This window comes from Lutra lutra, chromosome 12, assembly GCF_902655055.1.
Source record: "Lutra lutra chromosome 12, mLutLut1.2, whole genome shotgun sequence".
NCBI lineage: Eukaryota > Metazoa > Chordata > Mammalia > Carnivora > Mustelidae > Lutra > Lutra lutra.
The window spans coordinates 40,443,642-40,470,502 of record NC_062289.1 but is presented as its reverse complement, the minus strand read 5'-3'; the positions used below and the strand labels follow the sequence as shown (position 1 = coordinate 40,470,502).

The 26,861-nt window shown below is 41.9% G+C and overlaps 2 protein-coding genes across 3 annotated transcripts in view; one reads left to right on the top strand and one right to left on the bottom strand.

Moving 5' to 3' along the window:
* Nucleotides 1-26,861, bottom strand: part of GAREM1 (GRB2 associated regulator of MAPK1 subtype 1) — a 202,644-nt gene that overhangs the window by 108,290 nt on the left and 67,493 nt on the right. For both annotated transcript variants that reach the window (XM_047697670.1, XM_047697671.1), the window contains exon 2: nucleotides 16,756-16,896. In XM_047697670.1, coding sequence (XP_047553626.1) covers nucleotides 16,756-16,896 — 141 coding nt within the window. The remainder of the gene's footprint in view (nucleotides 1-16,755; nucleotides 16,897-26,861) is intronic.
* LOC125082386 (60S ribosomal protein L30-like) overlaps nucleotides 18,157-26,861 on the top strand; it is a 75,608-nt gene continuing 66,903 nt past the window's right edge. The window contains 1 exon segment of the mRNA XM_047697955.1: nucleotides 18,157-18,296. Coding sequence (XP_047553911.1) covers nucleotides 18,157-18,296 — 140 coding nt within the window.

The window sequence follows — 26,861 nt, the reverse complement described above, 5'->3', positions numbered from 1 at the left end:
TAGCCACAAGTAGACTGCCAGGAACCTTAACTTCTAACAGGGGTCTGTGTGTACTTAAAGGAATTTGAAAAAAAAAAAAAATCTGGAAAATGATCGTAAGAAACTGTCTCTGCTCAAACAAAGGGCTGAATTAAAAGTATGGTAGAAAATAATCAGGGTCTCTCAAAACAAGTACTTAGAGGCAACCTGTAAATAAGATCCTTCCCGTAAAGGTAGGAGGGACATTTTAAATATTAAAACGAATCCATACATAACGTTTAACATGTTCTCACATGCCAACAAAGAATCACTGTCTTACTGAGTAACGGATGTGTTGACATTTGAAGGCTTAACCATCCTCATTTAGATCAAACAAAGATCCTGTACAATGGAAACAACAGTGTGTTCTGGGGATGCTGCTCTGCACTACTCTACAAAAATGACATTCCCTATTTGGTTATTTCTAGAATATCAGAAACATTATGGATTTTTACAACCTCATATTATAACTGACCACTACATTCTGATACTAATTATAATCTTTGGTTCAGTTGACTTACTTGGATTTTCTGAGGACGAACTTTCCTCTTCCTTGTCAAACTTTGGAACCTTGTTTCCTTTCCTGTCTGACTGTATCACCTATAAAGTAACAGCAACAGCAGCAGAAACTACTTAGAGAAAGATACACTCAGGATAGGCCAGATGCTCTTCTCCCCTTGTTAGTTACATATATGCTCATTTCAGCCTAGCAGCACTTAAATGAGATAGGTATTATTATCCCTATTTTATAAATGATGAAACTGAGGCACCAATAAAAAGTCACAAAACCTCTAAGTTGAGCCAGGTCAATGAACCACCTCTCTACACTGTCATTTTGGTACAGTATGCACTCTAGTGGGGGGGGGGGGGGGGGAGTTCAAGTTGTCAGGCCACTGAACTCAATGTGTTCCCCTGGCCCTGCCAAATTCCTATTTTGAAATCCTAAAGCCCAATGTGATGGTATTAGAAGGAAAGGCCTTTGAAAGGTGCTTCGGTCACAAGGGTGGCATCCTCATGAATGGCATTAGTGCTCTTATCACAGACCTCATGGGGTTGATAAGTCCCTTCCACCTAGTCCCTTCCACCACAATGGCACAACCCAGCTTGGGCTTCTCAGCCTCCAGAACTGTGAGAAACAAATTTCTGTTGTCTATAAGCCACACAGTGTGTGGTATTTTGTTATAACAGCCCAACAAGACTAAGACAGCCACAGAGAAGCAGACATGAACATGGGAACCCTCATCTTCTTCCTGATTCCAGCTGCTCTTGTTTGCCACAAGGAAGGAGGCAATAAACTTGAGTCTGCCAGGAACCACAGAACTGATTCAAGGGTGGTTCCTGCCACCTTATCATCTTGGAGCCCATGTCATTCAGGGTCTGGTAGTACTACTAAGCCAAGTGTGGCACTGTCTGACTGGTCAAGCATGAAGACAGCGGTCCAGGGACGAATGGACACGAGCCGCAACAGTGGGCATCATTCTGCCACAGCAACACGCTCAGTGGGAATGATGAAACTCACCAGGAACACAGTATCAAAGAGAAGACAATTTCTGAATCGTTCCAGCAACAGGTAAAATGCATCATCTCATCATCTGACTTTCCCTCTATCACTTCATAAAAAAGACTGCTCCCTCACTATGTAACAACATACGTGCGTGAATTCAGAAAGAGAGGACTAAGGCAAAATGAAGTTAGATATGCCAGGAATTTTGTGGGTTCCTTTCAATGTCCTTTTATTCTTGAAGTTTCCAGTGGTCTGCCCTACTGATCCAGACATGGCATTTTGCTCAAATGAAAGGACTGCTCTTTCCCTCACCAGTTTATACCTTGGGAACACACAGACCCTTCCACATAGTGCTCCAAAGGGAGACAGGGGGAACAAAAAGCCCTCGGATTTGTGAGCTTTTCCTGCTAGACAAGCAGAAGAATGAGACTAGATAAGCCGAACAGTATGTAGGTTTTAATGGATGACAAGCAGCTTTGTTAAATGTAAAGGAAAGATAAAAACACCCAAAGAACAATTACAGCCTCAATCAAAATGCTTTCTCATACCTGAGATGATATCCTCTTCGTGATTCACCCAGCCTGCCCTGAGAGACTTTGGCGCAGTCCCCAAGAACAATGGAATGTATTATTTGCTATTTCCACCTTCCTTATGCAATCTGCGAGTCACAAAGGGCCACCCCCACTTGCTGCCAGAGTTATCTCTAAAACACAAATATAATACCACGGGAGTGAACTCACTGCTGACAAGACACAACCCAAACCCAGAAAGTTCCTGAGAACTCTGGGATCCGGCTACTGTAGCAGGATGCGGGCTGAGTACTCCGGCTTCCCAGTCAGGTGGCTCTGGGTTTGAATCTACGTTTCATCTACTGACTGCAGGACCATGGCTAAGATCCCAAAGCCTTGGTTTCCTCTTCTAGAAAGGGCCAGTGTATATGATTAAATATGAGATGCGCTGTTCCGGCGACCACACAGTGGGTGCCTCGGAGAGCTCACTGTTGTGGGCCTCGCATGCCACAACACCGAAGACTCCCTACTTCCACCTGCCTCTCCATTCTCTGCCCCACTGCCCAGCTCAGTTACTGGGCTGGGTCAATTACTCAGTCAATATCCGAAAACCTTCCCAGACCAGCAGGTCTGCTTCCAGTCTCTTTCTTAGATCCGAATTCCCTCTCTGTCACCTGAACTTAAAAAAAAAAAAAAAAAAAAAAAAAAAAAAACTTTTGTTAAAATGTTGGGAAGAGAGAAGATATAGCAATGAAAGAAAAACAGTGCTACAATTCCATTTAGGGGGCCTGGGAGGAGGTCCCCCAGATCTTAACCCCACACAGGCACATCGTGTTAAATCCTTAATTTCAGCAGCATTTTAAGAACCATACATTCTGTGGATGTATACACTGCAAGCCAGAGCAGGAAGACCAGGTTTTATGATGCGGTTTTAATTCTTCTAGAATCTGTTCCTGCTAGGCATTTACAGATATACCCTTTTTTTAAACATAAAGGTAGAAGTCAAGAGCCAGGGTAGTCGTGAAGAATAAACAAACAAAGCTTTGCAACTCGAGGGGCTGCCCCCTGAATTTTTCTGCCGTTGACACCCACAGCTGCCGTCAGTCTCATGCACTGTGTGCACAAAGTCTTGTCTAGTCACAAACCATGTAAGTGACTTTTTTATTTTTTTAAAGTCTGGGCAATGGCTTGTTATGTTTTAGAAATGAACTCTGACACTGGCTTTCTAGACAACGTCCATCTGGCAGCATCTATACTCAAAGTGAGAATTTTTGATAACGCAGCATGAAACTGATGACCAACACTAGTACTAATAATGTCTGGGATCTCTATCTCGACACCACGGTCATTGCGGGCTGGAGAGCTCTGCTGTGGCGACTGTCCTGCACGTCGAGGAGGCCGGCAGCATCCGTTGTTTCTGCCCACAGATGACAGTAGCACCTGCTCTCACTGTGACAACCACACACGTCTCTAGAACTTGCCAAATGTCCCAGGGATGGAGAAGTGGGTGCAAACTCTCAACTTGGTTGAGAAACGTGCTTGAGAACCACAGGTCTGTGTTATAGAAAGAAAACAATCATTTGTTTTCTTAAAGAAGTAAGAGAGTTATTAAGAACTGTGATTAAACTGCACGGCCCTGGATGACTCAGGAGGCTGAGCGCCTGACTCTTGATTTCAGCTCACATCCTGATCTCAGGATTGTGAGATTGAGACCTCATATCCGGGCATTGTGTCGGGTCTGCTTCAGATTCTCTCTCCCTCTGCCCCTCCTGCTTGTGCTTTCCTCCCTCAAATAAAACAAATCTTTTTTAAAAATTGTGATAAATTCCATAAACAGATGTTTTGATCTTAAGTCCTCCTACAATACACACATTCTCCTCCACAGAGGAATTTATTACAGTATTCAAAATATGTGACCAGGGGCAACTGGGTGATTCAGTTGGTTAAGCGATTGCCTTCGGCTCAGGTCATGTCAAGTACCGCGTCAGGCTCCCTGCTCAGCAGAGAGCCTGCTTCTCCCTCTCCCTCTGTCTGCCTCTCTGTCTACTTGTGCTCGCTGGCTCTCTATCAAATAAGTAAAATCTTAAAAAACAAAAACAAAGTATATGTGACCAGACTATTTCATTCAATTCGTCAAAATTTCCTAGGTTTTGATGCACGGAAGAGACAACTCTTTGGATGAAGGAAATAAGTAATTGTCAAATATAGGCAAAACTATCAAATCTTTAAAGGCATCAGTCTTCCGAGGCTGAGATTTTTGTACATCCTTTTCTCCCTATCACCTGATCTCTTACTCCAAACATACTTTTCTGTGGAATTATCTCTGATATACTTGGGATCAGAACTAAACTGGGGGCACTTGGGTGGCTCAGTTGGTTAAGCAACTATCTGCCTTCAGCTAGGATTGTGATCTTGGGATCCTGGGGTCAAGGGCCACGTTGGGCTCCCTGCTAGGTGGGGAGTCTGCTTCTCCCTCTTGCTATGCCCTGCCCCACCAAGCTGGTGTGCACTCTCTCCCTCTCTCAAATAAAATCTTAAAAGAAAGAAAGAAAGAAGGAAGGAAGGACGGACTAAACTGAAAACTACAAGGACAAGAACATTCTTCCCAATCTGGAAACCCAGCACCCGAGATGATGGGAAACTTCTATTAGAAGACCCCGAATCTTTACTTTCCTACTCTATTTAGTTTTAGGAGGAACTGTAAAGAGGTTTTGTTGTTGTTGCCAACATTTATTTTAAAGGAAGACAGTGGTTTTTTTTTAGCAAAAAACGAAAACGACGAAAATAAATTAAAAACCTTACGAGAAAGTGTGCATGACCACTTTAAACTGCGAGGTTAAAAACAAAAAAAGTCTGTTTCCTTAGAAATGGGACCAAAAAAACCTTTTAGAATTATGCTTTTCCTTTTATCTTGTTCCCTACATCTAGGTATCAACTTTTCGTTTATCAGCATTACCCCCAGCCTAGCTCAGGGCTTCATTATCTTTTATCAGGTCTATTTCAACAACTTCCTTATCTGGTTTCTCTCACCTTCTTCTCATCCTTCTTTCTGGATCAGTGGGGAAGGTTACAGAGTGTGGCAGAAGGCAGCCTCATGTCATCATCATCTAGAAACAAAGATTATGTGAGTGCTCCCCAGGAACAGAGATGACAGTTCCCAATACACATCCTAGAACTAAAACCCCTTTGCCACTTGCTCTAACCTTATTTTCCTAAGGACTCCTTTCTCCTCTTCCCACAAAGCACTGATACTACCTTCACTCTTGCCTATAATCCAAATCTTTGTTCAAGCTGGTACTGTCTACAATGCTCTTTCCTCCCTAGATCACTTGCAGGCTCCCACTGACCACTCCCAGACATCATGATCTCCCCTATTCAATAGCTAATCGCCATTTGTTTGCATCTCTATTAGGGCAATTGCTTATTGGCAATTGAATTGGCAATAAGAAGTATAGCCCTTGAGGGGCTCAGAGCTCTGTATCCCTACTCCAAGGGAATATGAGACCAGACTGGTTCTCCAAGCAGTTCTCAGGCATCTTCTGTCAACTTGCTGAAAAAGTCTGTCCTTTAAAGATGCATCAATTTCAGATAGGTTAAAAATATTTAGTTGAGCCCTTGAAACTGTCAGATGTGTGATGTAACAGGACTGCCCTTAAGGAGCCTTTAGCAGAGAGAAGAAGGGCAAAATGGAAACACTGCTGGGCACAATCTGTTGGATTCCCAAGTGGAAAGAAGGGGAAGGCCCTTTTCTCTATACATGGTGTGGAAAATTCTGAAAAGCTTCTTGAGGAAGGTGGTGTTTGAGGTAGGATTTCGCAGCTGGGTGGTGACTCTGATGTTTGAGACCTTCAAGTACAAGAAATAGCAAGCAGTAAGGCCAGGCAGGTGGGGCCTGAGGAACAACGAACAGCCCAGGGGAGTTAGCACCCAGTGGGGGGTCTACTGGACAGCAGTGCCCTTAGTCCAATGGACGCCAGGCCTCTGAAAGGCTCTGTGTTAGATAGGAATCTGCACTCATGTGGAGAAGCCTCCAAAAAGTCCAGGCCAGTGGTCAAGTAACAGAACCATAATGGGGGAAAAATAACCTAACAATAGCACTAAGATTGGAGGAGAAGAGGAGACCCTTGGGTCTTTGGAGCAGATAAGACCCAGTGAGGATAGTTGGGAAAGGGGAGCAACTTTGACAGGGACTGTGGAGACAGCATCAGGACTGTGGGGACAGCATCACAATTACTTTAGGGGGAAAGGGGTGGGCGAGGTCTAAAATTCCCACCCAAGGTGACTAGCCTTATTGCTAGAACTAAGAAAGCCAAGACGAGGAAATGAAGAGCCGTAAGAAGAACATAATGCCGCTGAGTATTCAACTCACAGAATGCTAAGACAGGAGGGGAGAAATGGAATATTTCACAAGTCTATGTGCTCACAGCATTTCACTTACCTACAATGATTTCTAATGTCTAGAAAATGAAAGCTCTGTGTTTATTTTGCTTGTCTCATGCTCTCTCATTGGTCTGACTCACTCTTGGGGACAAATCCCAGGATGATCTATAAACCCGTCCTAACAAGTTGGAGGCCCTAGTAATGTATACTTCACTAAAAACACACATGGATGGGTCTGAATCATCTCTCCTCTTGCCCTAAATGTCAGAAAAGTCGGCCTGGTCGGGATCCACGTGGTTCGTTGTTTTCCTGTGTCAAATACACCTGACAACTTCCCAGATGGGGAAGCAGTTTAACAGAAGGCCAGCACACCACCTCACGGAGAGTGACTCATAAAGGTAAGGGATTCCAGTTCTAAGCAAGGGTGGTGTGACTTCAGGAAGTTTGACCAGCACTACAATTAGTTTGGGAACATACTATTAAGTCTGTTTTCTGCAAAGAAAGAAGGAAAAACAAAACAAAACAAAACAAAAACCTCAAAGCAATTCCTCAAAGCTGAAAAGGAACGTTTTAAAAGGTCACCTTTTAAAAAAAGATTTGCACTCATTTAGAGGTACAAATCCAACATGGAAATCAAATTATGAAGTGAGACAAGCCCATCCCCGCCCATGCTATAAACACTCCATTAACAGTGTGGTTTCAGGCAGCCTGTTCAAACTTTCCACCCGATGCTAATCGCATTATCTCATAAGTTAAACTATACTTGAATGGGAGGTCTCCCACTCAAGTACCAACTTTCCATTCAATACCAACATACCAGAAGAAAAGGTCTAGAAAAGAGCAGCCCAGGAGTTTTAAAATCCCAAACACCATGCTGGTTTCGTGCCTCAGATTTTTGTTGTTGTTGTTGTTGTTTTGGTACTTTTAATCCCAGATTTTCTTTTCTTTTTTTTTTTTTTTAAGATTTTATTTATTTATTCGGCAGAGAGAAAAATCACAAGTAGGCAGAGAGGCAGGCAGAGAGAGGGGGAAACAGGCTCCCCGCTGAGCAGAGTCTGATGTGGGGCTTGATCCCAGGACCCTGAGATGACCTGAGCCGAAGGCAGAGGCTTAACCCACTGAGCCACCCAGGCGCCCCAATCCTAGATTTTCTACTTGTAGAGTCAGTGTATGATTTACAAAGAGAGTAAACAGGCTGAAATGTGAAAAGAGCAATCGAGGCATTCTCAAGGTTTCACTGAAGTCATTTCACCAGTGTTTCTAGATCAGGAGAGGCCACACGGATGACATCCAATAGCTCTCCATGGAATTGGCTCACACATTCCCCCTTTCTCCTGTAAAGCTCCCATTTTAAGAACAAACTAATAAAAAATGTTTCCTTCCTTCCCCAAATCTTTACACATACCCCGTTAACTCTTTTACATAAATCACTACCACCAGCTTGGGCAACCCCTGGAAACTGGTCCCTGTTGAGAACCATCAAGTCTCCTCAAGAAGCCACGAGCCCGGGACGCCTGGGTGGCTCAGTCGGTTAAGCGGCTGCCTTCGGCTCAGGTCACAATCCCAGCATCCTGGGATCGAGTCCCACATTGGGCTCCTTGCTCCGCGGGGAGCCTGTTTCTCCCTCTGACTCTGCCTGCCACTCTGCCTGCCTGTACTCTATCTCTCTGACAAATAAATTAAAAAAAAAAAAAAAAGAAGAAGAAGCCACGAGCCGGATGGCACTACCACACTGAGAAGACGGAACTTCTTCCCAAGTTCACCTTTCACCAGGCCGTTCCACAAACACTCAACACCAGAACAAAACCACCCAGTGACAGGTGAACTTTCACCCCTACAGAAATCACCCAAGACTACGAATAAGACTCAAGGATTGAGGCAGCATGTTTTAGTAAGAAAACCACTTAAGAGTTTTATATTACAATTAACTTTGCTACTGGTTGGTAAGTCACAGTCTTTTTTTTTTTTTAATATTTTATTTATTTATTTGACAGAGATCACAAGTAGGCAGAGAGGCAGGCAGAGAGAGAGGAGGAAGCAGGCTCCCCATGGAGCAGAGAGCCCGATGCGGGGCTCGATCCCGGGACCTGGGATCATGACCCGAGCCGAAGGCAGAGGCTTTAACCCACTGAGCCACCCAGGCGCCCCGAGTCACAGTCCTTTTTATTACAAAGTTTCAAACATAGAAAATTAGGGTAATAAACACCCATTTATTCTTCATCAAAACTGAGCAATTTTAACAGCTTATCTTATATTCACCTATTTTTATGTTTGTTTCAGGCAAAGTATTTTATAAATTATAACATTTCCCCCTAAGTAATTTAATATGTACCTCTAAAAAACAAAGACATCTTCCTCATAACTATAAAACTAGTATCACCCCTAACAAAATCAAAATAATCCCTAATATCATCTTATCACGAGTATCATTCATACTCACATTTCCTGTGGTTATTGTTCTTAAGCATTGAGAAGTGAGACTAGAAAATTATACCAATGGTTGGTGACAGTCCACTTCCTTTTTGAGCCATCCTTTTTCTCAAAGGTAGCTGCTTACAGGATTTCTTTATCCTTGCTTTGAGTTCAAGTGTCCCAAAGATAACATCCACCTAAGCTCCGACTATAAATCTATGTTATTAACAGCGACAACAATGACTTCATGAAGTAAAGAAGTGGAGGGAAAGAGAAAAAATGCCTTTCAAGGAAAAAAAATTGACAAGGACAATTTTCCAGACACTGGGCTATTATATTACTCAAATAGTCCCCCCTTCTTCTCCCTTCTGAATCATTCCTCCTAGCCTAGATTCTTCAGAATTCATTATTCTTAAAAGTGAATATTAGAAACTTTTGGCTCTTAAGTCCTCTCTCTGGGCTTCTTTTTAATACATCTTAACAAGTGTGGTTGCTCCTTGCTTGCTCTCACCTTCCACTCATTTTTACCCCACTTAGATATAATTGCCTTGCTTTCCTTCACTGACAGCACCCCTCTGGAGACAGACAGTTTCCTCATCCACAATGACAACATGCGTTCCCCAGGCCTCAACCTCCCTGCTCTCACCAGGCTCCATTGCACTGCCCTCTCCAAGTCCAAGGGGCTCCCCGGGAAGCTCTTCTGCCTTTGTTTCTTCCTGGTAATTTTTTTTTTTTAAAGATTTTATTTATTTATTTGACAGAGAGAGATCACAAGTAGACGGAGAGGCAGGCAGAGAGAGAGAGAGAGAGAGGGAAGCAGGCTCCCCGCTGAGCAGAGAGCCCGATGTGGGACTCTATCCCAGGACCCTGACTGTGCCGAAGGCAGCGGCTTAACCCACTGAGCCACCCAGGCGCCCCCTCTTCCTGGTAATTTATTCAGAGATGGGAATGTTACCTGTTCGCAGACAACTTATAAATCTGGAAAAAGTCAAGATAAATATGTATTTACTTTATTTTCCTCTAGAGTCAGAATACAAGTATTGACCTGCATGTGAAAGGGGAAGAAAGTAAAAGTCACTTTACTAATTCTAACAAAACTCTCTCCTGTACAATGGTTAGAACGCCCTAGGTGTGGACAGTGTCTTCTAGCACTCTCCAGGCAACAGCAGTGAGGGAAGTAGACTCTGGAGCCACATATCCTGGGTTCAAATCACACTTCCTAGCCGTGTCATATTACAGGACACTTAACTAAATCTTTGAACTTCAATTTGTACTTGTGAAAAATGCAGGTACTAAGAGAACCCATCTCCTTGCTTTGTTGTGAAACCTGCATGAAGAAATAAAAGTAAAACATTGAGTTAACAAAGTGTTTAGGTAATAGCACTAAATAAATGTGAGTAGTTTATGCTAACTGTGACCTAAAGATTCAATTACGAAAAGTGGTTATTTCTTCAGTATCTAATATTTATCACTGGCAAAACTGGCTGGGATAATGTTCCTTGGCATACTCTGTTAGTCCATAGGCCTTTTTGAAACAAAGTTTGGTTATTTTAATTTTAAAACCCAGGCTTTATCTCATGTAATACAGAAAGTACACGAAGTGTTGTTCAATGCTAGTAGTTACTTTTGTAAATAGATGATTCATGCTAATTAAACTCGCAACCCAGGAGAATAAAATTAGCTTGTTTCGACATTTCCTTTTGTTCAGTAATTACACTTCAAGGTTATATAGATACCACATTACTATAATTTTGCCTGAGAGACAGACTGCACACCCACATCTTTAAAAACAGGCACTGCCGACAGAAATCCAGGTGCTTGCTGAGTAAGAGCCCTGCAGACTTCATAAGCAAACCTTCCACTAACCTTGTGCTCCACTGTTACTTATTTCTGTACATATCGTAGCTAGTAAGGAAGGCCTGAGATCATTTTTGCTTGTTATAGATTCACCGGATTTGCAGGAGGATGAGAATTTAAAAATAGAAGCCAAACGTGGCTGCCGTTTCTCTCCGATGCTTATGTTCCAATAGCAATCTGTTCGCCCGTGATGACAGCAAGCATTCCATCAGATGACTTAGATTTTCATAGACCCAGTCAGAATTCCACTACTGCTCAAATGGCATGGGCGGGGGGGGGGGGGGGGGGGGGGGGGGGGGACCTGAGACCTACAGATACATCACATTCTGATCCATTAGGTTTCTCCAAGCGTCATCTTGATGGACAGCTATCTGGGGATGGCTTTCATGAGAGGTGATAACAAGGCGGTAACACTGATGAGTGCTCGTTATGTGCCTGGCACGGCACTGAGTCACTGACATAAGTTAGGTCACAAAGAACCTTCATGACATTGCCTAAGTAAATCTCCTTTCCACAGATTGGGAATGCAGAGCTGAGGAAGGGAAATGAGATTTCAGAGGCAACGGCATGCATACCCAGGTTTGGGGAAGCCTGAAGTTTATATTAGTTTTAAAGGGGGAAAAAAAAAAGTCATATTGTGAGTACAAAATCTGGTTTAACGCCCTAGAGGGGGTCGGCATACATAAGGAATCCCCAGGTAGGAGCTTTCACGGTCACCAACTTGTGTCTGACTGACGGACCCCGCTGAGCTGCAGAGACAAAGGAATCTGATGAACAGAAACGTGAACTGTAAAGTGAAAATCATTCATCTTTAGAAAACCTTGGCTAGGGGCGCCTGGGTGGCTCAGTGGGTTAAAGCCTCTGCCTTCGGCTGAGGTCATGATCTCAGGGTCCTGGGATCGAGCCCCGCGTCGGGCTCTCCACTCAGCGGGGAGCCTGCTTCCCCCTCTCTCTCTGCCTGCCTCTCTGCCTACTTGTGATTTATCTCTGTCAAATAAATAAATAAAATCTTTAAAAAAAAAAAAAAAGAAAACCTTGGCTATAACGAAGTTGCACATGGCTGAAATAATTGCTTTTTAAATAGATCTGGTTTTTGGTTTAGTATGTCAGGAGAGACTGGGCAGGGGGGAGGCAAGCATACAGGATGAATGAGCAATCTTTGAGGAAGAGCCAAGCAGTCATTTACGTGGTCTGAGTCTGTAGAACGCAGAAAAATTCTGAGTCGCGCACGGCACGTTCCTTAGGAAATCTCTGCCCTTTGGCATGCAGTGAAAAGTCAGAAAGTTTAGACACAATTTATTGGTGATGCCTTGTGAATAAAACTTATGTGAAAGCAGCAATCGCTTTTCTAAACACGATGCCAATTTTTCTTGAGTGGTTTCTCCACTGTTAGCGAAATATGCGATGCGGACTGAACACATTCCCTCTCTTGGAATCAATTGTTTGTTATACCAAGAAAACTCTTTCTTATCCAAAATGAGAAACTTATTTTCCCAGAAGGAAAGAAGGTCTTTCTTTTTTTTCCCAAAACACATCTCCTAATTTTAGAATTCAGTTTAAGGCGACTCTTAATACCATCGTATCAGAGCATGGCTCTGAGAAGAAGTTCAATTCATATTTTATCTTATCTCAAAGTTTTATGAAACTTTTTTTTTCACATGAGGAATTTCATGAAAATTTCTGATGAAGAATATGGGAAAGGTGCTCTGAACTGTGATTTCCTAAAAATGCTGAGCTGTCTCATATTCTGAAATACACGTGAAGAGAGCTGCATACAGCTGCCCAGGCTGTGCACTACACAAATCCAAGGGCCACCATTTACACAAAGTGCCGAGCGCTGCCTGGAGCAGGACAGTGCAGGGCCCCAAGGGGAAGAATGGTTGCTGCTTCTGCCAGAAGGACCTGCTTAGAAAAATGAAGGGGGCATGCCAAGAGATATATGGGCCAGCTGGATGCAGATGGCTAAATCTGGGACAATCTGAACATCAAAATAAATAAGGACAGGAATAAATTATAACCCAATGATTGAAGTAACAATCCATAATTCCGTAATAGGTGAGTAAGCAAATAAATCAATGGGAGAGAAGGAAAAGCTCTCCTTGCAGTACAAAGACAACAAACAAAGGAAAGAATCAATAGTGGGGTCTGGTTAGAAATGGGCTGTTCTGCCCCATCTTCATGGTAAAAACCGAATCAGACAGAAATCAATAGCGGCACAAGGACAGGGGTGGGGAGGTTTAGAGAAGGACCACTCCTCCTTTCAAATATCCTAGTAATCACTAAGTCATCCTCACGAACGGGATTAGGGATTAGTGCCCTTATCGAAGAGACAGGAGAGAGACAGTAGAGTCTCTCCACCAACTGAGCACACAGTGAGAAGACCACCACCTGCAAACCAGACACCAGACACCGGATGTTTCCTATCTCCAGAATGGTGAGAGATGAACTGTTTATAATCTCCCCCATCTATGGTATTTGTTATAACAGCCTGAACTAAGGCAGTCCTATTTCAAGGGTTTTTTTTCCCTTTAAGATATTTTCTTTAACGTGAGGTAGTATGATCTTAGAGTCTGTGTTTCCTTTTAGCTTTGGCAACCTCAAATTTTCAACTAAAAAAAGAATCATTTCCTTTTCTTTTTAATTTTATTTTAATTCCAGTATAGTTAACATACAGTGTTATATCAGTTTCAGGTATACAATCTAATGATTCAACACTTCCATACATCACCCAGTGCTCATTATGACAAATGCTCTCCTTAATCCCCATCACCTGTTTAACCCATCCCCCTACCCACCCACCTATCCCCCCTACCCACTCTACCCTGTTTCCAAGTTAAGTGAACCACCATCTTCCTTACAGATAAAGACTAAGCTGTTGAACATATCATATCTTTCTTCCTAGTGGAAGCTGAATGGCTGTTAATTTAAAAAAAAAAAAAAGTTCAAGACAATAAAACACAAATTCTTGGGGAAATCTTTTCTTCTGATACCGTGAATGTCCAACCCAGAACAGCAGGTCCCAACCTCAGCTGCATAATTTAGCTACATAATTTAAAATCCTGATGCCCAGCCCACACTCAGGACTACTTACAGCAGAACCTCTGGAGATGGAGTCGGGGCACTGGTCATTTTTAAAGCTCTCCAGAACACTTCAATGTGTAGCCAGGTTGAGAGCCCTTAAGCATCTACAGCAATAAAGAATTATATCTTTTGTGGATAGATCCAAAGGATTCACAAAGGTTTTTTTTAGAATTAGTCTCACTGCCTTAACTATAGAGAACAAGCAGATAGCCAGAGGGGAGGCGGGTGGGGGATGGGAGGTGGGTGGGGGAGGGGGAAACAGGTGAAAGGGGATGAAGCGTACACTTATCATGATGAGCAGTAAGTACTATATATGGAATTGTTGAATCAATATATTGTTTTTTTTTAAAGATTTTATTTATTTATTTGACAGAGATCACAAGTAGGCAGAGGCAGGCAGAGAGAGAGAGGAGGAGGCAGGTTCCCCGCTGAGCAGAGAGCCCAATGTGGGGCTTGATCCCAGGACACTGGGACCATGACCTGAGCCGAAGGCAGAGGCCTTAACCCACTGAGCCACCCAGGCGCCCCTGAATCACTATATTGTATACCTGGAACTCACATAACACTGTATGTTAGCCATGCTGGAATTAAAATTTTTTTAAGTTAAAAAAGAATCAGTCTCACTTGTTGAGGAATGTACAGTCCAACTAGCAAGTGAAGTTATATGTGTATCCAGGAAAAGGTAACTGAATGAAGACTGGGTTCTGTGCCAAATGAACGTGAGACACCATACATACACGTGGAGACCCCACCCGCAGAGTGGGGACGCCCGCACCCCCCTGATGCAAGGACAGGCCCTGATGATGATAAGAACAAGGCTGAGGAAGGCCACTCCGTCCAGGGAATCACATGAATGGAAAAGTAGCCGGTATGTCCAGCCAACAGTGAGGCAATCAGGCTCACTAGAGGGAAGGTTTGCTCTCCAGGGCAGAAAAGGTGAGTGTGGAGAAGCAGACTAGAACCAGCCCCAGGGGGCTTTGAGAAATAAACCAACAAGTCTGGTGGCAGTTTGGAGTCTCTATGGAGACTAAGGACCAAAAGAAAGCATTCCTTTGGGAAGACCGCATTGATAAGCTATTCACGGTGAGATCAGGGAAGACTGAAAACTCAATCTACAACGAGAAGAGCAGGTAAAGCTGCGTATGTGAGATCAAGTACAGACTTATACCTTCCTTTACAGTTTTCCATAAAAGACAATCACCAGGAGTTTGGGCTTCCTAAAAATAGCACAGATCTCACCTGTCATGGGACCTCCTGGCAGGAGAGACTGGGCAGGCCAGAAGGTTGGTCCCTCTGCCCTGGCTCCCAATCCGACGATGTAATACTTTCTGCTGCCATATGTTCCTCCTTTTTCCATGAACACAACTCCTGTGGTCAGCAAATGTAACTCTAGGGGACAAACTTTCAGGCTAGAGAAATTCTTTCTTATAATTTTTTTTTTAAGAAGAATTTTGAGGGGGCACCTGGGTGGCTCAGTGGGTTAAGCCACTGCCTTCGGCTCAGGTCATGATCTCAGGGTCCTGGGATCGAGTCCCACATCGGGCTCTCTGCTCAGCAGGGAGCCTGCTTCCCTTTCTCTCTCTCTGCCTGCCTCTCTGCCTACTTGTGATCTATCTCTGTCAAATAAATAAATAAAATCTTAAAAAAAAAAAAAAAGAAGAAGAAGAAGAAGAAGAATTTTGAGAAGCTGGGTGACCCTGAGGTCATACTGGCAATTTCAATCTCCTAGGGATCAAAATGGGGGCCAAACTATTCATTTATACAATACATATGAAACACTTACATTTGTGCCATCCTAGCCAGTGGAACCACAGTGAGGTCCCTTTTCCTGAGGGGCAGTTCACCTCTCTGGGCATTATAAAGGTTTCACTCAAAAACATAATGGCAGGGGCGCCTGGGTGGCTCAGTGGGTTAAAGCCTCTGCCTTCTGCTCAGGTCGTGATCCCAGGGTCCTGGGATCGAGCCCCGCATCGGGCTCTCTGTTCAAGCAGAGAGCCTGCTTCCCTTCCTCTCTCTCTGCCTGCCTCTCTGCCTACTTGTGATCTCTGTCAAATAAATAAATAAAATCTTAAAAAACAAAACAAACAAAAAAAAACCCATAATGGCAGTCTAGGGCTGAGCAACTTCTAAGTAATTGATTAAAGTGTTCTCCTACAGAATCTGAAAAACTCAATAATTACAGAGAAAAAAAAAAAACAAGATTCTTTACATAATGATCTATAAGCCACAGAGATAAATACAGGATCACATGTTTGTTTGTTTGTTTTTTACAATGCATTTGTAAGCCAGCACTACTGAACCTGTATTTAAGCCACTAGATGTATCCTGAACTCCTAGACAGGGCTGACACATAGAACACAGTAAAGCTGGTTCAATGGCATCGTTGAACTGAATGGCGTCCAAAGTGAGGTGAAATGGCAGCTCTCACCCTGATTTATTCACTAAAGCAGAGAGGGCATCTTCGCTACCTATATCCCACATGCCTTGTTGCAAAGAGGGCCACGCCCAGGTATGCGAGCTTCCAACCCAGTATTCCTAAAGCCAGCCCACAACGGTCATCCACCTAGTGGCATCTTGTAAAGCCATTCCCCAAAGCAACACCCAAGTGGTGCCCAGGGTTACTCAGACACGGCAGCTCACATATGGATGCCATCCCAGGACGACAGAGACGTTCTCTGTGTTTGTAAAAGGTTCATTTTATAAACGTCTGGTAAGAATCCACATATATAAAAATAAAATAAAATAAAATAAAATAAAAATTTAAAAAAAAGAATCCACATATAACTACATGCAATTAATCAGAAACTGCCTATGACAAAATGAAACTGAACTTTCACTGATAGAGAAAATAACCACAGAAACGCATTTGATTCTTCTTTTTCTAAGTCATCATACTCTAGTTCATAGACAAGTCCTTTTTCTCATTCAGGAGGGGGAAATTTGCATATTCAAATCCCTTCCTCTGCCTTGCTCACCCCTTGAAGGGAGCTGTACCTGCATAATGTACTGGGATCTCTATCTTTGGCCCAATGACGTAGTGTCCCTCCTCCAGGCTGTGGGCAGTGATGGTGGTCCACTGACGGCACGAATGAATCAGAAGGTATTCGTTTTCCCGCAGCCCTTCAATGCATTCTCCTGAAAGACATAATTTTAAGAAACTTAGAATTAGCATCTGCTTGCTTCATACTCTGCAGTAAAATTTCCTTAGTTAAAACTTCACTAATGCAGGAATCGATAGTTCATCCCAACATAACATAAGCTTGCCTCCAAATGAGCACAAAAAAGGCATTCTACAACAAGTGGACAACGGCACACAGGATTCCCTAAAAATGTTTCCACTTACCTGCGAAGATATTCTGAAAACCTCATTTTATCTAAATGACTGAACTCAAGGATAATAAAACATTTATTAGGTCTATGTTGGGTACCACCCAGGTGCTTTGCATGTCTTATTACATTGGGATGCAATAATATTATGAGGCAGGTATTGTTCCTTCTTTACAGGTAGGAAGAATCGAGGTTCAGAATGTTAAGTGATAGGTCTGAGCTCACAGATGTAATCAGAAGGAAACTGAGGATTCAGGCCCAGCTCAGACTGACTCCAAGGCTCATGCTCTTAATCACTAAAATACGACTACCAAAAATATATAATAAACTTCTCTGTTGAAACAGTACTTGAAATTAAATGCTAGTATCTCCTTTGAAATTGTTTTGCCAGTTCTTTCTGGCCCCCTACCAAATTTCCCAATTAAAAACAATGACACTTTACAGCATGCAAATGAAATTATATTTTTCATTTTGATATTTTCTGAGGTACATTTTTAGCATCTGAACCGATGACAAATAAATTATTTCAAGAGAGATATTCGTCCCCTGAAACTTAAAAAGACTTTTTTTTTTTAGATGCTGAAACGATCTATCTCATTAATCCCGGTTTAGTCATTTTCAATGCTCAGATAATATCTGAAAAGGCTCATTTCTTTATACAGAAAACAGTTAGCCTTTCTTATTTCTGATGGTTATACTACCACAATAACCAAAAGTCAGGGATTTAACTGGGTGTTTTGAATGGAATTCAAAGTTCACTAAAAAGTTTCAGTACTTTTGCAATACAAAAGAAGTCGAGGAAGCTGTAATGATCAATTTGGTTATCACAATCATAAGCCATCAAATCTGTTTCCAATCCAGTAAGGCCACAATCTTTCAAATAGTCTTAATGAAAGAACACTTCATCTTGGTCACAGGAGACACAGATGGGGAGGAGGGATGAGAAGGATGGAGAAAAAGCTGTAGATCTGGAAGAGGTCCCCTAGCAGGAATGAGAGGTCCTACTCCCCAGGGAACTTCCGAAACCAGACTCCCCTTCTCTTCACACTTTGGGAGACAAGGTTCACAATGTCCTCCCGAGGAGGCTGCTGGTACTTAAGGAGTGCTCTGCAGACCCCCTCAAGCATGCTGGAGCAGGAAACAAAGATCTGGAAGCACTACTCCAAAGGAGGAGTCCTCCGGTTTCCCCTGAGGCTCCCCACCAGGAGGTAGGAGGGGTTACAAGCACGGGCCATGAAGTCCGACAGATTTGGTCTTGTCAAAGCTCTGTGCCCCACCACTATGCAGTCTTGGACAGAAACTTTTCCCTTCCATGAGAGGGGAGGGGCCATGAAGATGCACTGTGACAGCGATGGGAAATGTGGCTCACCAAATCTGTCACATGATGTTAGGAGGGATGAGGAAACGTCAACTATTAATTTTATTTACTGTGCACTTTTTCTCCCTACAATTCCATTCTTATATAAACTTTACAATTTAAGTCCTATTATCTTCCTACAGGTGAGGAAATGCCCTAACTTCAGGGCAGTTAGGAAACGTGCCTGAGGCCGCATAGCAGAAACGGTCCCTCTACGTCTGTGGGGTCCCTCTACGTCTTCCCCTGTTCTTTCAACACCACACTGACTTTTGCCTTAAAAACTGCCAACCATCATCTAAAAAACTGACCCTGAGCTCCAAGTCTCACTCAAGGAAGGAGGGAGACAGTAACAGCAACAAAAATGAGTAATGAGGGGCGCCTCGGTGGCTCAGTGGGTTAAGCCTCTGCCTTCGGCTCAGGTCATGATCTCAGGGTCCTGGGATCGAGTCCCACATCGGGCTCTCTGCTCGGCAGGAAGCCTGCTTCCCTCTCTCTCTCTCTCTGCCTGCCTCTCCGTCTACTTGTGATCTCTCTCTGTCAAATAAATAAATAAAATCTTTAAAAAAAAAAAAAATGAGTAATGAAATTATGAATGCATTAGAAAGTGAAAGGAGCTATGGGAAAAAAGAAAAAGTAAAGGGTAAAAGGAGCAGGAGGACTGTATAGAAGAAGAGTAGTTTGCAAGGTTGTCATTTTAAGGTATCTTTAATTCATTTATCCAACAAACACGTATCTCCTCATTTGCTTAGCTTTTTCTGAAAACAGCTTTATTGAGGAATACGTAATCTACATATTTAATGTGTCCATGTCGAAGACTGGGAGTCATTTATGGAGGATCTTTCATGCAACAACCAATGGAGGAGTGGGCGAAAATGAAAAGAGAGCTTAGTCCCTGCATTCAAGAAGCTGACATCCTCTTGGTGAGATGTGCTCACATGTGATTTGAAGTAAGGTAGGACATGACTGGTGCTAGGCAAGAGGAATAAAGAATCTGGAATGGAGACAGAGACTTTGGCAGAGAAGATCAAGAAAATGTCAAGAGGAATAGATAGCTCTGGGGCTGGTCCTAATTCTCTGGCAATGGGAGGAGCCAGAAAAGGGTTTGGGGATGGCCAAATATATGCTTTAGGAGAATTAATCTGGCAGGACTATAAATGCTGGATCGGAGCAGGGAGAAACCAGAGCCATGGCAGGTAGGTAAGGAAACTCAGAGGAAAAACACACCACCATTCAGGGAAAAAGAAAACTGTCATTTCTGCAACTAAACTGCTCTATCATAAAACTGTTTTAATTTTATTCCACAGTGGGCTCTAAAGAGGCAGCCAAGAAACAATTGCAGTCAAGTTAATCAAAATGAAAATTTAATGTTAAGTCCTACGGCTAGCTGATGTAGTAAACACTCTTGTCAAGAGAATTCAGGACGATTTTCAAAGGTATAAAGTAGTAAGAAGCCAGTGCATGTTTTTGAGCTCAACGTCTTTTTGATTTTTTTTTTTTTTAAACAACTGAACCATGTGCCTGCTTTAGGCAAAAGAAGTTTCACAAAAATTGTCTGGAAATAAAATTTAATATAATCACTTAAAATGTCCTAAGGTAGGCCACTAATAGAGACACTACATTAAATGAATCCCTAAAGTAAACATTTTTGTGATATATTATCCTGTTGCTTAACTACTATATATATAACATGCTAAAACTTATATATTTAGCTCAAAGATGTAGTAACAAGAAGTCTAAAAGAAATGGGTGTTAAATTCCAAAATATGTTAATATCCCTCTGAAATTTTCCCAGATCCAGAATGCTTCTGGGATATACTTTCCTTGCCTGGTTTGGCCTTGATCCCCTGAACATTAAGTCTTACACACTTGTCAAAATCATTTCTAATCCTGGGAAAACTAGAACCCATGAATCCTTCAAAGGAAGTCTGCTTGAAACAAAATCAAATTCAAAATTTAAAATGAAAATTTGTAAGCCGGACATGCACAAATCCAGCCGGTTTGGCTACGGGGCCACTGTCATCTCCTGATGCTCCTTTCCGGTCTCTCCTTGTTACCTTCACGGTTTTCCCCTTTTACACAGGAGCTGTAACAACTGTAGGAGTTAATCAAGGTTCTACTTACTCAATCTGTTCATTGTTTCTCTCTCCTTTACCACTTTACACACCACTCAGGGCTCACTTAGTTATGGACAACTCCCATATCCACGCTCTCAGCTACCAACTTGTATTCTGAGCTCTTCATCCAGACTTTATCTTCTAACCTTTTCTACCTGGATGTCCCCCTACCATTCATTCAGGCATCCTACATTCATCCAACACACATAAACAGAGCACCAGCTATATTCTATAACCTGGCAATATAGTACTGAACCAAGTCCCTGCTCTCACGGAGCTGACCTCTTGGCTGGGATTTCAACCCTCTGTTCTTCACTCTGTCAACTCATTTAAATATTGCTGCAGATAAAACTTCCAAGAATACAACAAGGTTCATCTTATTCTTCTACTCACATCTGCCTTCAGAGGTTCTCATTCATACAGAACGAGGCTTTAAGTCTTTGGCTCAATACTCAAGGCCCTCATGATCTGTCCACAGAATATAGGACCTATATCCCCCACACAACACACGAGAGCCCAAAGGACCTGCTTTCTGTGGCACACACAGGGCTCAGTGTCACTCCCGCGGGCCCCTCACTTTCGTTCCTTTGCCTGAGCCTTAGCTCCCAATCCTTATTTACTCACTACTCATCGTACTCATCCTTGAAAGTGCCACTTTCACAAATATCTTCCTGATACAAATCCCAATATTTTTCATTCAGACTACAGTAATTTTGTAGTTCTGCTAATACCCTATGCTGAATATAAAAATTTCTTTAAGAGCTCAGAGCAGGAGGAACTTGGACTGCTGTTTTAATGTTTGTGTATATTTAAATGACAATAAAATTAAGTTAACAATGTGGGAATTACAGGCATTTTTTACCTTCTGAAACTGGTCTACACATTTGTCAATTTTGAGAATCATGGTCATAAGAGTTAAGGAAGAAAGATAATTCAGGATTAAAAATGCTGTTAGGTAAGATCCTCTCCAAACTGGGGCACCTGAGTATCTCAGTGAGTTAAGCATCTGCTGTCTGCCTTGGGTTCAGGTCATGATCCTGGAGTCCTGGGATGGAATCCCACATCGGGCTCTCTGCTGAGTGGGGAGCCTGCTTTTCCCTCTGCCTGCCCCCACCACCACCATGCTCACTCTCTCAAGAGTGCTCTCTTTCTCTCTCAAATAAATAAACTCTTAGGGGGGACAAAAAAAAAAAAGATCCTCTCTAAACTACCTTGTCTTACCAGCATCCACAGCCACATAAGGGAGCTGCCTGGCCTCACTGCCTCACGGTTCTGTTTTGCCTTTTTAATATTCAAATATAATAATGTTTGCATTTATTTAGATGATTTTCCCCCACTGAATCTTTTATTTTCATGCTGCTTGTAACTATTTTAGCTTGAAACTGTAATTAAATTTATTACATTTGAATATACTGAAATAGTGCACAACGATACTGCCTTTTCTATAGGTTACTTAGGATGTGTCTCAATCAGTTCAAATAGTTGTATGTCTGTGACAGTAGAATCCAAATCTCTATTAAATGCTTTTTTGTTTTTAAATATGAAGTGTGATGTACTTGGATGACAATTTATAAGGCTTTGATATTAGAACTCCTAGCTTACCACTGATGAGTTTTCTATTAAGATTGGGCTGAGTCCCAGACAACACAGACACATGCCCACACTGGTTTGCTTTTTTTTTCTTTTCTTTTTTCTTCTTCTTCTTTTTTTTTTTTTGGCTATCCTCATGTCATAAAGAACAAATGCATGATTTTTACACAATTCTCTAAGCTGTGTTGTGATTTTGGCAATTAGTAAATTAAAGTGTTTTTGATTTTCTACTTTTGTGTCTCTCTGTTCTTCCCATAGGCACTTCACACCAGAGTAACAGGTTGGGTCAACAATTTGGTCTGTATTTCTACGGAGGGCATGCAGTCTTAATCCTTTCAACTTCCATAATATCTGGTTTATCATTTGCATAGCAAATATATAAACTCACATTCCTGGTTATCTTTCTTTTTAAAGTATGCCTTTATCCCCATTTAGTTTGGTTTCATCTCAGCCCGTTAGGAGAACCATGTCTGTGGTGGATCCTCAGGGATTTGTTGACTGGTTAATGAGGCCCCATTGAAATAATCTGATTTGTTAATACATGTGTAATGAGAATCAGATTTACTAACCCTGGCATTGTTTTTATCTGTTATGGATATAAACTGCTCCTTATGCTGTAACTAAATCTTTCAACAATGAGTAAATGAAAAGGTTTTATGGTCTCTGTTACTACTTATTATAAATCTAATTTAAGAGTTGTGCATTGCTTTATTCTAGCAATGTTAAAAGGAGAGCTGGTCAAGTGACAACATTGTATTTTACCTCCTCCCTATTAATAGAGTTGTTTAATTTTAATTATGTGTTTACTTGATCTTACAATCCTTTTTGTGTAGATAGGAACCCTACTGAGTCAGTTACATACTCAAACCACTGCATTCTCTTACAACTTAAACTTTTTTACAGTCTTATTGAAAAATAATTGACACATATCATTGTGTAAGTTCAAGGTGTCCAGCATGATGGTTTGATTTACAGGTAGTGTGAAATGACTATACACTAGGCTTAGTTAACCTCCATCAGATATAATAAAAAGAAAAAAGATTTCTTCTTGTGATGAGAACTCTTAGGATCTACCGTCTCAACAACTTCCTTGTGCCTCACAAAGCAAGTGTTACCCATAGTTAGTCATCATGTCATACACTACATCCCTAGTACTTATCTTCTAACTCTAAGTTTGTACCTTTTGACCACCTTCTTCCAATCCCTCCCCTAGCTCCCCTCCATTTTTAAAAAAAAATACCTTCAGTGAGCAGAAATGCCATTTCCTACTTCCTGTCCTTAACCATGAAAAATGCCCACAAACCATCCTCTCTGCTCTTTTCTCAGGAAAGGGCTGAATATTGATTCCCAGGAAGACCCTGGGACAAGCTGAAGAAAGCACAGCTGCCAGCAGTCTGGGTCCCTTAATCAATACACAGCGGCACCAACAGCCTGCCAGTGCCCTCCTGACCCACTGAGCTGGGATGGGAGAGCTACGCTTTGATGTGATACTACGTCACTGATGTGTTGTAGTTTTCCTTTTTTGTTTCGGTAGTTAGACTCCATTAACTAAGACATCTATATGCATGATCTCCAAAACCAGCAAAGCCTCCTTACTGTAGTGATCATGAAGGTCTTGTTACAGAGGCTATTCCTTTAAAGTACTCTTCATAAATACAAGCTTGAATTTGCCAAGGTGGCTTCCACTAAAAATTCCTTTGTACATCTTTTAGTTACATTTTATCCCATGACCAGAGGGATATAGTTAAATGATACCTAGTTCCCATCCTCAGTAGTCAGTGTATAAGGTCCTGGTTACTTTATTGTCTTCCAAATAAACAATATTTACTGTGAGAAGACAACATGGCACTACCACAGTATTTCTGTATCCCAAAGAACTACAATCCAAATGACATGGTAAAGAAAGAAAGGATAAGGGGAGTGGGGAGGTAAAGGAGGGCAAGAAATGATGTCATAGCAAAGTGCTCTAAGACTATTAAAGAACAATCATGAAACCATGAAATTAAAATGCTGTCTGCAGTGAAAAAGCAGTAAGGTGTTCTAAAAAGGAAGTAACAGAAGGGGAGGAAAATCCTAGAAGGAACTAATTAACTAATTATGATAGAGAAACTATAAAGTGGTCAGGGAGGATGTGGTTATAGGAAACCACAAAAGCACAGGTCCTAATTTTGCAATCAATGGAAACTGAAAAAATGAAACGAAACAAAATTTTGCCAATGGAAAAGAAAGCTCTAGGAAGAAGAGAAGAAACTGCTTTTAGTCTAACGGCTGAAGTGTTAGAAGAAAGGGAAGGGCCGGAGAGGAAGGATCAGAAACAGGTTATCAATCAAATAAAGGCATCTTAAACTGCTTAATAAGAGCTTCTCAAAAAGCATAGTAAGGAGCAAACAAAAATAAAGCTTCTGGCACAGACACCATGAATGCAAAGGAAAATGAATGTTCTACTTCTGGGCAGACACAACGAGTAACTTTAACAACCTAAGAGTCCCCTATCATGTTCCCTGCTCTGGCTATCATACACTAGCAGGACCCTCCAGAGACAAGCACCCCTGCATCTGTACCTCCATCCACTTCACAGGACAGTCCATTTCTAGGCAACGGCATCTTGTGACTGCTAAGACATATCTGGTGGGACAGAGAAAAGCCTCGGTGCACGGATGGGGATGGGAACAGTAGAAGACAGCATTACTTGAGCTTAGCCGCTGTCCAGTTCTAACCACTTCTAAAAGGAGACTGTATCTGCTGTCTCCAGTCCTGCCTTACCTTCTTTAAGGGGCTGATCATCACTCAGGGATTAGGGGAGGAACCTACACACAGAGGAACACAGTGGTTCCCACCCGGCTGAACAGTCACTGTCAACCTCTGGGGACTTGTTTAAAAAAACCTCCAGTGGCAGAGAGGTTAAGGGCACACACCAGACCACTGAAATCAGAATCTCTGAGAGTGGAATCTAGAAACCAGCAGTGTCCTGTAATCTCCTCGCCCGTCCTATTGTGCAGCCTGGGTTCAGAGCACAACTGAGGCATCTAAGGGCACGGGCCCTGGAGAGACACCACCCACCAGGAGACTCTATTCTTGCACTTAGTGTGAGAAGGGGACAAGATCAAACTTACCAGATGCTTACAAAGCATCGGCCACACGGTAAGCTCTCCAAAAGTATCCTCACGCTTACTGTCCTCAGATACGTCAGGTTATAGGATTTTTCTCAGGCTAATTAAACTTGCATAGCATTTATTGTCTGCTTTTTTGCATTTTGTAGTTAACTATAAACTATCCTGTGTTATTTAACATTTTATGCATATACATTGTATTTCTTTAATTAGACTGTGACATTCTTGGGGAGACCAGGGACTTTTCTTATCTTCTTATCAGACCAGGATCCTACACCCAGCTGGTATCAATAAAGGCATCACTGATGATTACCTGACATGGTCACTTTTCACTGCTGAGTCCACACAAACAAATGGACATATTGAGCTAGCAGATGTTTTGTTCCACTTTTTTTTTTTTTTTTTTTGGTCTTCAACATTGCAATAAAGAGTAAGGGCAATTCTATTTTCTCAAACCTCTCTGTATTTAAAGCTTTTTAAAAAATGAGGGTATTATTTCAAGCTACTAGGAAGCTCTTCATCAAAAATGACTGTTGACTTAACAACAATAACTTGCAGCAGTTTTGTGATGGTTCACCTTCAACTAGAAGATGGTAGAAATTACTAGATGTCCAGCCGTATCTCACTCACTCCTTGTCCTCAAGTCATAGTCCCCTTTAGGTTAGTTGAGCACATGGTTGCCCAGAATATAGAATACTATTTCCACCTTCACTGATCCTACCCCCAAGTAGAGCCAAAAGGATATAGTAGAAATCATTATGTGCCACTTCCAAGACTTACTTTTTTAAAACATCTTTCATATACCAGAAAATTCACTGATTGATATTTACACTTCAACAGTGTTAGTATAGTCACAGAGTTGTGCAAATCCAGAGTCTAATTATAGAACATTCCCATCATCCCAAAGAGACCTCATACCCATTAACAGTCCTCACCCTACTTCTCACCCCAGCCTAAGGCAACCACTAATCTACTCCCTGAATCTATAAACTTACCCATTCTGGACACTTCATATAAATGGAATTATGAAATATGTGACCTTTTGTGTCCAGCTTCTTAGCATAATGTTTTCAAGGTTCATCTATGTTGTAGTATAGATTAGCACTTAATTCCTTTTTGGCCAAATAATGTTTGAGTGTATGGATACACCATGTTTTATTTACCCATACAGCAGAGGATGGACATTTGGGCTATTTACAGGTTTGGTAGTCATACCATGCTGCTGTACAAGTTTTTCTGTGGACATTTGTTTTCATTTCTCTTGGAAATATACCTAGGGGTGGAACTGCTAGATCACATGATTTAACTTTCTGAGAACTCCCAGACGGTTTCCAAATTGGCTGCACCATTTTACATTCCCACCAGGAATGAATGAGGGTTCCAATTTTCCACCTCCTCTCCAACACTTATTATCCATCTTTTTAATTACAGTTATCTTAATGGGCTAGAAGTATGCCTCACTTCAGTTTTGATTTGTACTTATGAAATGCTAATTGATGCTGAGTCTCTTTTCATGTGCTTATTGGCCATTCCTATATCTTTTTGGAAGAAATGTTTATTCGGATCCTTTGAGTAAATCTGGTTGTCTTTATTGATGAGTTG